Source organism: Denticeps clupeoides, chromosome 16 (assembly GCF_900700375.1).
Source record: "Denticeps clupeoides chromosome 16, fDenClu1.1, whole genome shotgun sequence".
Lineage (NCBI taxonomy): Eukaryota > Metazoa > Chordata > Actinopteri > Clupeiformes > Denticipitidae > Denticeps > Denticeps clupeoides.
In genome coordinates, this window is record NC_041722.1 from 1755158 (window position 1) to 1766867 (window position 11710).

The 11710-nt window shown below is 43.1% G+C and overlaps 1 protein-coding gene across 1 annotated transcript; it reads right to left on the reverse strand.

Annotated features, from left to right (window-relative positions):
• Positions 1 to 837: 837 nt before the first annotated feature.
• Positions 838 to 3106, reverse strand: fgf3 (fibroblast growth factor 3). Its single transcript, XM_028956924.1, has 3 exons — positions 2683 to 3106; positions 2006 to 2109; positions 838 to 1707 (listed from the first exon to the last, which is right to left on the reverse strand). The coding sequence occupies exons 1-3, from the start codon at positions 2924 to 2926 to the stop codon at positions 1327 to 1329; spliced, it is 729 nt and encodes a 242-aa protein (XP_028812757.1). The 5' UTR covers positions 2927 to 3106; the 3' UTR covers positions 838 to 1326.
• Positions 3107 to 11710: the final 8604 nt, after the last annotated feature.

The following is an 11710-nucleotide window of genomic DNA, read 5'->3' on the forward strand; positions in this document are numbered from 1 at the left end:
CTTTCATAACACACTATAGTAAGCCGAGTTACACTTTCTATGACACACTTTCTGCTGCATGAGGGATCGCCTTGTTTGTTGGGTCGGAGGCTTTGACCGAAGAATCTCTCGGGCGACACCGCTTCCCACGTTCCCCTGGAGAAATGTCATTGTCGCCGGCAGGAAGCTGTGTATAGAATGACACTCATTTCTCTCTCCTATACATTTCAAAACCATGCGGCTGTGCTTGGGCCCAAGCGATCCTGCGTGGACACTCTTAGAGAAGTGAACCGATACCATAGACACTTCCTCTTCTTTTCTTTTTCCAGAGACAGGTGATGTCATGTGGAGCATGTTCCTCTGTCACCTTACAGGACTGGCAGGTAACATGCCAAGACATGAAAGTGGGTCCTGTCTGAAATCTGTCGCATAGACATAGACTTTTTATTCTCTTCTATAAAGTTTATTGTTGACATTCCTCCAAATAGCTCCAAATAGCGACTACATTTTCTGTGTACAGTGTGTACCATCCAGAGATGATATTAACCACTCCTACATCAGACATCAGTTCTGGACCGACCAGACACCTCCATCCCATCAATTGATTGCAGCTTGCTAAAACAACAATAACATTAATAATAATAATAAAACAAAAGAACTAAGAGTCAAGATTGTACGTATCCTGAAAGGCAACACTGTGGGAATAAAAATACATCCTATATCAGTGGTGGATCTTCAGCATAATGCAACTGCAGAAAATGTCATCAATAATTTAAAAACAACGAGAGAAAATAAATATGCATAACATTAGTCAAGTACTTCTTATTTGCAGCTGAAGAACAGTAGAACAGTGTCACATAAGTAAGTTTGCAGAAAAAAAATACAGATTCCCATGTTTTTATGCTTTTCTCTTTATAGAATTCATCTGTAAAAGTGCTTTTGCATATGACGGTCTATAAAATCATCTTTTTTTCCTTTTATCGTGTCCACTCTCAAGCACTTGGCATCATAAAATATTTTCAGAATGAAACATAGTTGAAGATGCACTGTACTGTATAAAGTATTAATGTTGTAAAATACAGGACAGGACTGAGAACAAAATATCCAGTAGTTTTAATTTTGGTCACATGAACCTACTTGTACATATAAACATATCTCAACAACATTGTCATTGAAAGAGTAGCATTTCAGAACGTCTTTGCTAAAGTTCCTCTTGGTAATCTCCATTTTTTCGATGTGGCCATGTTCTTTTTGTGTTTTGTGTCATGTTGTAAGTTCTTTGTATCCATGCTCAGGTGTTTTGGTTTACATCCATTCTTGGTTTACATCCATTCTCATACATGAAGCTCAATCATCTGGTGTCCTGGTGTGCCAGTGTGGCCTCCTCCTCCTCCTCCTCCTCCTCCTCCCAGCCCTGCCGGCCAGGGCCCTTTGTTGCTGCTGGTTCTGCTGCAGCTTGCGCACCATCTCGTGGTCCTTGCTGCCCAGCACACGGGGCAAGAAGAGCGAGGCCTTTTCCGTCCTCTGAGTTTTGAAGCCCCTTTTTGGCCGGCCTTTGCCGTTGATGGACACGTACCACTCCTTTTTGGCAGTGGCATGTCTCTTGCTAGCTGGACTTGATTGTCCAGCCATGTTTGCTGAGTTGGTGGAGTGCTGCCGGGAGGCATAAGTGTTGTATCCCTGTTCATGGATCCGCTCCAGGAACTCACATTCCTGATTAAAGACCTCCTGCAGGGAGAAAGCATCATCAGTCAGTCAGACAATCAGAATAAACCCAAATAAACACATAAACATTCTATTTCTACATTCTATATGCTTACATATATACTGTGTGTTTTGTATGTTATATTATATATAAATTGTTCATTTAATTAGTTAATTTATTGCAATTGAGCATTTAAATGTAATTATACATTAAACATCACTGGCATAAAATGTCTTTGGATTCATTCAGTCTGAAATATAGTAGGATTTTTCGGGCTATGCCACTGCAGGCCCTTAGCACAAAACATGAAAAAATACATACAGAAGCATAAAGTCGACCTTTCTGGTTCATGGCGAGATATCTTCCAGAGAAGAGACCCTTGATGGCCACCACTCCCACGTCCACCGCTGTGATCTCCAGGATGCCTGTGGGTGGACAGGACAAACTTGTCAATTATAACAGCACAACAGGACCCAGTACAGTTTTTTTTATTTGTTGATTTGTTGTGAGGGCATGCAAAATTTTAATAGTAATAATAATAATAAGGATTAAAGCACGATTTATTGATGATTGGTTTGTCATGTTTGTTTAGTCGAAACGTCATTCAAAGAACATTTCGATTTCTTTGATTACAACAAATTGATAATCTATTTATGCTGAATTAATTCCGAGATAAATGCGATTTGTATTGTCCTCGATTTCCCTCCATTTTCCCTACGATGTTTTTTACTAGTGAGTAAAACGAACACACTTTATATTTTACTGAGTGCTTCTGTTCAGTGATGAATGCGCCGCTTTGGAATAAATACTCAGATACGTCTCGTTCGTTTTTGTTAATTCTCATTTTCATCTGGAAATGTGGGATTTGGAGAAGAAAACCTGGTAAGCGAAGGGGATGTCGTTTCGGAAGACGGTGATTGCCGCAGGGGAATCGACGTCGTTTCCAGCGATCGAATCCCATGTGCGTGTTTTTAAAAGCAGGCTATATAAAAACTCACTGAACGGGTTGTCCTCCTCCAGAGATCCATCGATCTTCCCGTTGGGGTGGATCTGCAGATGGTACTTGGTCGCGCAGTAAAGTTTTCTGTGCCGCGGCGCTCCCCCGAGGTGCTCGTACACGCCGCCGCGTCCCCCCGCGTCACGCCGCCGCCGCGGGTCGCAGGGCTCCCCGGCGCTCCGGCTCGGGTCCTGCGTGCTGGGATCCAGGAAGAGCAGCAGTAACAGAAGCTGGATGATCACCATTGTGGCATGGCCAGGTAGCAGCAGAGGATCTCTGGTTGCGGCGACACTCGGGATCCCATCAATGGCGACGCGCTGCGGAATGTCCCGGTGACCATGATCCGTAGTCGGTGGCGTTCTGAAAAGAGCGACTGTGGGACACCAGCACGCCAGCGGAGCAGACTGGATCAGCCGGGTGGAGGAAAGCCCAGGGTCTCACGGGGAGGAGGCTGTCGCGAGATTCCGCTGATCGACAGCGTGCGCAGAAATAAAAGACGCTTCCTGCAACAATAGCCCGAAGCCCGACCAATTGATACAAAGGAGACGAGGAGGCGATATGTCGGTCCCGACCCAGCATCGGTGGCTCACCGTGCAAAAATAAAAACCATTTGCGACATTAACGCGACAGGACGCGCGCACGTGGCAACGCGGGCGCAGGTTCGAACACGCGAGAAGAAGCAGAAAAGTTGCGCTGAACTCGGAGGATGACGCGCAGATGAAGATTCTGTCCTGTGCGCGCGCGCGCGCGCGCGTGCCTGCGTGCGTGCGTGTAGCAGTTATATGTGCCGCTTTAATACTTGCACTGTATAATATTTGTGTTTTATTGTACGCAGTTTAATCTTTGTCTGTAATTTGTCTCTATTTTGTCTTTTTCTCCTTGGCGGAGTCAAACTCGAAAGAAAACTGACTCTCCTATCGGTTCTGCCGGATTTAATACAGATTTTATTGAATGGGTTAGAATAAACATATGGAATGTGAATTGGTGAACGTCGGGTCTGGTTTCTGATCTGTGTCACCACGGTTCAGGTACATGGCTCATATGAAAGCGCCCTTTATAGCTGCAGGCAGTGGGCGGAAGAGCGACACGCAAACGACTTCTGCCTAAATTGCTTCCATCTTGGCCGCATTATGGTTACCATTCTCGTAATTAGCACCATCATCTCCAAACGTCCCTGCCCTTTGGCGCTGCACCAGAAGCAGGCTCCCGAATCCCTGCGGGGACGCGGCTTTAATTTGTCTTCCCCATCCATACATCACTGGGTGTCCTGGCCAGTCGCTGCATTGAACGTGGGGTTAAACAGGAGGGGGTGGGAGAAATCAGCCCAAAAGCGCAGTAAAGCACCAGACCCACGACGAAGATGGTGGTGACCAGAGAGCCTTGATGTGGTCTGATTCTGGCGGAGGGGGTGTCTGAAGTGGTCGCCGGGTTCTTTCTCCAACTATTTTAATAACGATCTGCAGAGGCCAACAAAACCGTGTGACAGTAATAATCGGAATTAGCCCTGCTGCTGCTTCTGCTGCTGCTGCTGCTGCCGCTGCTGCTTCTGTTGCCGCTGCATTTGCTGCCGCTGCATCTGGTGCTGAACGGATAAACAAGGAGGGACAGTCACTACTGTTCATCAAAATTAAAATCCACTCATAGCACTACACCTCAAACATCAAGTCTTGTTATTGGTACTCTAGCAGAAACATCACAATTCTTTATTCACAGAAAGTGCACTTGTAACAACCAGCCATAGCAACTGTGAAAAGAGGCAAGTAGAAACTTTTTCTCTTTTTTAATTGTCTGCAGATTGCAAAGTTTATTGGCACAAAAGGTCTTTTCGGGATTAGAAAGGTGGATAGTCACTGGTCCTTTTGCATCAATAATCCAAATCAAACTGACCTTTGAACCTTTTCTGATGTACTTTTTTCTCACAGCACCATTTCTTTAGTGCGGTAGTGATCTGAGGGACTGGCTGGAGAAGGGAATGCCTCTCGTCTCCTGACAAATCGCGGTTGAACCCCTTTTGTCCGGCTTCACTTTGATCTCACCTGCTTGTCAGGGGCTAAGAAAGAACCGCCGTACAGTCCAAGTGCGCTGCAAACAAATTAGAGAGGTTTTATTGGCGCTCCTCATTATGCAACTGGTTTCAGAGGCTTAGCAGAGTTGCCAAGTTCTGCCAGCAATACAGAAAAAATTGCAATAAAGCAATGCACTTACATTTAATAATCAAATAAACACTAAACATAATGTGTTTGTTAATATTCTCTTCTAATATGTTCCATCAGACATCAGACTTTTGCTGTAAATAATCATGTCTGATGTGTGCATGATTTTAATTTATGATTTTATGAGTTGCTGTGCCAAAACATTTTGCAGGAAGAGGGAGTGACTTCTGCTTCAGTGTTTTTGAAGGACTTCTTGGGTTTCTGCACCCAGGATTAAAAAAAAAAAAATCACAGATTCATAAAAACCCTGCAATGGTTCTTTAATCTAAAATGATGACCTTTCATATATCCATAAATGAACATATCTGATTATATACTGTGGGTCGCTCTCTCTTTTTCTCTCTCTTCATGTCTCTGATTCCCACTCACTCAGTCACATCTTGAAACCAGATCAGGTTTTCGTTTGCCTCTGCAGCCCTTTGATTCCTACCTGCAGGTCTCAGATGCCTTTTTGTTGGGTGAATAGTGAAGCACTCTGCACCTCCTAACAGTCAGAGGATTGTGGGCTGACACTGAATAAGCCATAAGCAACTTTCATAGCAGAGCTGAGAGAGAGAGAGAGCAAGAGAGAGCGAGAGAGACCGTGCAATACTGAATCCAGGGTTGCATCTTTCTGTCCTTATGATCATTATTATTTGTCATTGGCATGGCAGGAACAGGAAGCAGGACGCATCTACATGATTTTGCATAGACAAGAGGATTTAATATAAAACAAATCATACAGGATCATATAAAGCATATCATACAGGACTACATGCATCAATGCACACAGACAAACAATGACTGGCAAAGACTAGACTAGAATACAATTTGGAAAAAGGGAGACAACATAGACACCTGAAAATATCCCTAATGTCACTGTGGCATTATTAATACAACTGTACATGAACAATGTGAAAACGCACAGAGCACAATCGTTACACAAACACATTTCTAGATATTGCTTGGTGAAGTGGTGAAGCTTTAAGCCTCCCATTCATTTATTGGCAATCTACTGAGAATACACAGTTTGATGTTTTGGTTCACACCTGTGTGTTAGAGCTGCTAGTGTTCCCAATAAACAATGCTGAACAATCACTGCAATTATCAGACATCAGGAGAGTTAATATCAGTTGAAAGCCCATTTAGAGCTTTAGGTTTAGTGAAATCTACACAAAATATGTATAATATACTGCAATATATAATTCAAACCAGTAAAGTGTGTTTCTGTTATTTTGTTGACCATGAGATTCAGGATGTGAGCCGCTGTGTTCACTGCTAGAACACATGAGACAGCCAGTGATTTATGGGGCTATTAGTGTGTAGGCTTTTCTTTTCAAACTAGGACCCTCATCCTGACAGACAGCACAGGAGGAAGCCTCCTCTGTCTCCTCCTCTCTTCACCAGTGGACTGGCCTTCTCCTTATCTCCTCCCTGGACAGTGACGGAGCAGCTCATTTGAAACTCAATATCATTTCATTTCCCTTTACAGTGGAAGATACGGCTGGGGTCCTGGGCTCCCAGCAGGCAGTGCTGCATGAGAAAGCTTGTTGTGGGTCCCACACGTTGGATGGCATCCTGGGTTGGGCTGGGCTGAGCCCTTTAAAAAAAGCTTGTCATAAATTTTTCTTCATATATGATTTGATAAAACACTTTAAAACACTTGTGTGCTCTAATAACATTGCAATGGAAGAATTATTTCTTCGCTAACTTATTTCTCTCTGTAAATAAATAAATACCTATACAGATATTAATTTGTTTGTTTATTTTGACAGAGACAGAAATAGGTTAGCAAAAAAAACACACATATATATATATATATATATATATATATATATATATATATATATATATATATATATATATATATATATATATATATATATATATATATATATATATATATATATATATATATATATATATATATATATATATATATATATATTAAAAACACACACACACACACACACACACATATATGGTTTTGGCTCAGACTGAACAGCACAGTTTAAAAATCGCCCAAACTAGGAAAGAATAATGTTAAATATTTTTGCTTCTAATAAATGTGAATATTTAACATGATAACTTATTTAATAAGTATAGTTAAGGATGTTTGAATTAAAGTGTTGAATTAAAAGAATCTAATTTCATTGTTTGTTTTAAACAAATGTAAATTTAGTCTGTAAGTTTAGTCTTTCAACATAATTTCATTCTTTTTCGCTTCTGTCTGGAAAGCAAGAGAATGATGCATTTCCTGGACTTTATAGAAGCTGTAGTTGTTTTACTCTTATGTTGTTGTGGCACCTTTTTAAGGCATTCCTCGGTTATTCTGCTAAAACATCTGTTTTATTTTAGTCTGAGCATCTCTTTTTGAGTTTGCATTATAATGCCCCACAGCATCAGCTCTGTGTACCGAATCTGTACAGACATTTTGCCCAGCATCGGTGCGTCACTATTATATGTGCAAGTTCATTGTCACTAATGATAAAAACTGGAACAAGTGAGGTTACCAATAATTAGACAAACTCAAAAATTTAAATTCCAGAAACTGACCAACAAAATAATCAGAGCATCTGCCTTCCTAGGTGACACACATTACTATTCCCTTTGGATGAGCCTTCGTGGATGTGGTGACACCTCAAGCTGACCCTTAACAGGAACATGTGCTGCAGGTTCCCAGTCTGCAACCCCACCCCATCTCATATAGATGAGATGAGGTATGAACCTTCAGTAAGTCTTTATTTCAGTTGGCTGTGACACATGGTTTCAGACGCTGGATTTCAAGCCACATTTAAAAAAGCTGCGAGGGAAAGATGCATCAGGGAACAGTATTGCACACGGTGCATGTCGGTGTTAGACAGGGTGTAGTGGTGCTTGAAGGTAGATATGTTGATTGTGGAACTGTGTATTCTTGAACATTGTCTGTTCTGAATGTCATATCTGAAGTGGTGTAGTGTGTAGTTAAGTGTGTGGTGGTCAATTTGACCACTTGTGATAAGAGAAAATGAGATTCAGAGTTCAACTGCGACCATAAAGAGAACCACCAAACATGCCAATCAACATCCAAATCTGAGACACCCAACTGACCCTGCTGACCAGGTACATAAATCATACATTTGTAATTTAATGAAATACTTTGCTAAATATTAAGCTTGTGGTGGACCTACCTTGCTGTTAGTCAGGAACAGGTGTTGTGCGCTCATAGACTACACAGCCAACAGGCCAATTTTTTACATACCAGGGAGTGAATATTCCTGGGATTTACACTTAACATATGCAGTGTACTTCATTTAAGAGACGTGTGAAAGGCCACAATGGAAATGTGCTTTCATCCTTTGAATCAGCATCTGCAGAAGACAAGAAGACTTCAAAAAGTAGCAGCCAGAGTTTGAACAGCTTCCAGACAGTATTAGATGGAATCTGCTGGAAAACCACAGAAGGCTAATGTGTTCCATCCTTGCTCCTCCCCAGATACTTGTCACACTATATAAAATTTCCCCATGGCCTATTCACTCCACCCTGTCCCTCCAGACAGTGTCCCTCACTTTCCTATCTGTCCTCCAATTAAAATGTCACCGCAGACCACCAGGGTAAAAACAAGCCGAGCGTCGTCTGAGAACATTTTTGCGAAATCACCTTCTTCCGCTCTGCGTGACGTTGGCATTCAGAGGAGTCGTGGGGAAGACAGAGGTACTGACGTAGGGTGAAAAGGTTAAGTATTGTTGGTTCACCCCAAAAAAGCGCTTTGAGTAGAGGGGCCCGTGTGTGGAGTGATGCCCACTTACTGTTTCGGCTGACATAGGCTTTCCAAAAGATCTCTAGTGTTGCTGTTGTTGTGAACATCTTTCTGTGTTTAGATCATGCAGCGCCACTTGAGGGAAAAATGCAGGATGACAGATTTTTTTATTGGTGCTTTTCTGACATCAAACAATAGCATCAGTGTGTAGAAAGTTCCTTTTCAAACTATGCAATTTTATTTTTGGATTTAACATGGTCATACATCAATGATGGGAATGACTCAGTGTCAGTGTCACACTTTTGCGTTTAGGGAAAGGGATAAAAACCAAAAAATGTTTTCTTCCCTGTTGCAATCGTAGTAGATACCTCCCCCACCACTAGTCCAATGCACACACACAAACATGGAAATTCTTTGCTCAGACAGAAATGAGTGGCCGTGCATGGATATTGCTGGGTGGTGGGTTGACTAATGAGAAGCAGAGGTGCTATGCACTCAGCCATGTGCTCCCAAACTCCCAGTGAGGAAGTGTGATACTGTAATGCTTAACATACCCCAATAAAGGACAGGATATCCTGCTGGAAGTCTTTCTTTTATCGCCATCATTGCTACCAAATAACAGACCTGTCTTCTTGTTGTGTTCTTGTTCGGTGCCCATGTTGAGAGCAGTAGAAACTCAGAGTGGGAGGACATTATAGACAAAGGGTTGTACTCCTTGTACAACTCTGGTAGTTTGAAGGACCCACAGCAAAATCCAGACTTTTGTCTCAAAGGTGCAATGTGGTTTCCAGACTGTTAGCAGATGGAGAATGTGTGTGTGTCTGTGTGTGTGTGTGTAACGTGAGGTGCCTCCTATTGTGAACTAACCAGTGAATTTTTTTGGCCTCTGTTGGCCCGCAAGCAATGGAAATGGATTGAGATTTAACAGTGTCACCATGAAAAAGGCAGAGGTAAGAGGTACCCTAGTTTGTAATTCTGAACATACAGTCCAGAAAACATGTTTGGATTAATTAGAGGCATGGTCCTGGTTTTATAGATATTAACCTGGAAGACACATTAACATACATTATTTTGTGGCATATACCCCAACAATTTGCTAGGACTGCCAAGGGGACAAACTGTGTGGGCGGATTTTTTCCCATGGGTACCCCTGCAACCCTACAGCGACACTGATAACTGCAGAGACTTTATCCAGACGATCTCTTCCCACCCAAGCAATTCTAGGCAAGTACATTCCTGGGAGCCGGGGATTGGATGTTATTCTCAGCTCATTGTCCTCACCACACTGGTCTTTGATTGGTCACACTGGTCTGGTGATCCAGCAGGTACCATTTCCACTGTGAATCAATGGTCCTCACTACTACCAGAGGGAGTCTGTATACAGAGATGGACCCAGTTTAAAACTTGTCTGCACTGTATGGACAGGGGACTGAGGCCATGACTAATTCCAGTGACATGTCCCCCAGAGGTTTAATCAGCACAGGGCCCCTCGGCTCCACCACACTCACACATTTCTGAGAGGTCAGAGTGACTTACCGGCCAATTATCTGTCCACTACAGGGCTATTCTGAGCTCATGGGTCACTGGGTAAATTTGGGGAATTGGGGCAGATGAACAAAACGTCTCACTGCTCTGTGTTAATCAGGACCTCAGAGTCGGAAAAGAGAGGAATATGGCTTCATGGTTTATTTTGAAGGCTAACTGTGGTATAGGGCCAGTACACACGCTGAACCCTGATCCCCACTCCTTATTCACGGGCAAAGCCAGGGCAGAGGGATCAGCAGAGGGTAATGGGTAACGTCTGGATGACATTAGATGTACATGACATGAGAAAATGTACTGTGGTCAGAGGTAGGGGGTGGGGACAGTGGGGGGGCTGCTTGTGGTTCTCCCTTGTTGGGGGGGGAGTTAAGAAATGTCCAGATGATTGTCATGAAAAAGGGCTGCAGCGGTGAACCAGCAGGCTAGGCAGGTGGGTCCGCCCCTGAGAAACTCTAGAGGACCCGTGGGAGATGGCTTGCCTTTCGGGCGAGCTCTGCTTCTGAGGCCTGGCCCATTAGGCACCCTTAATATTCTGCATTACCTTTCCAGCCATTTGTTGGCCCCTTTGTTGTGATACGTACTTAAAATATCAAAGCCTGAGAGAGGACTCAATGAGACATTTGAAAACTGAGAAACGCAGGGTTTTATGTGTCAACGCCAAGTCCCCTCCCGCCCTCTGTCTCTCTCACTCTCTCTTGCTCGACTCTTTTTCTTTACAGAGCTTCATGCAGGTACTGTTTTATGAAAAAGGAATCAGGGGAGGAAAAAAGGGGATGGGAGAAAGAGAAAAAAGTTTGGGTGGGACATCAATAGATGACATGGTTGAGGCAGAACAACAAAAGGAAAGCTATGCGGAGAGAAGGGAAAAATCAAAGCAACAGGAGAATGGGAGCAGTGAGCTGTCTGAAGCACAGGGCACTGAATGCGCTCTTTTTGTTTTGGTCAGGAATCGGCTAATGGAGTAAAAAGGGCACTGGCTGCTGGGTGGCTATTCTAGTTGTGTGCTGATTGACCAGACATGGAGTTTGAATGACAGCATGGGGGAGGGTGGCTGGCTGGGTAGATGGGGACTAGCGGGGGTAGTTTTGTCCACTGCAATGCTAGGAACAGTTTGGATTACAAAATGAATGTGCCGCCAGACACCAGATAATGCACATACTCACATTTGTCTTTTTCATGGGGGCTTTATTTTGTGAACAGTGTTATAACTGTGTAATTCCTAACTATGCATATATGTGAGCTAATTTTTCTCAATGTAACCTGAACTCATTAACAAACTAAAGTTTCTTTTAGTTAATCAAAAGGGTATATCATCTTTTTTCCCTACGGAGGGAAATGTCAATGTTTGTTGGGACATTTGCTTCCCAGGAAAATGTAACTACAAGAACACACAAACAAATCAGTGAGCCCTCCCACAGAGCAGACACACAAACTGGGAGGGGGAGGCGTAATTATATGTACGTGTTTGTGAGTTGCCTTCATGGCTGTAGGTATGCCATCTACTTCTGGATCATCTGAATGGGATCCAGTGGTTACAGCACCCACAGCAGAAACCC

What these genes read in the sequence shown, in the direction of transcription:
- fgf3 (XM_028956924.1), bottom strand. Translation starts at nt 2,926, where the DNA reads ATGGTGATCATCCAGCTTCTGTTACTGCTGCTCTTCCTGGATCCCAGC. An exon ending in GGAGGAGGACAACCCGTTCA is followed by an intron (nt 2,110 to 2,682) that starts GTGAGTTTTTAT and finishes GTCCACCCACAG; the next exon opens with GCATCCTGGAGATCACAGCG. An exon ending in AAGGTCGACTTTATGCTTCT is followed by an intron (nt 1,708 to 2,005) that starts GTATGTATTTTT and finishes TTCTCCCTGCAG; the next exon opens with GAGGTCTTTAATCAGGAATG.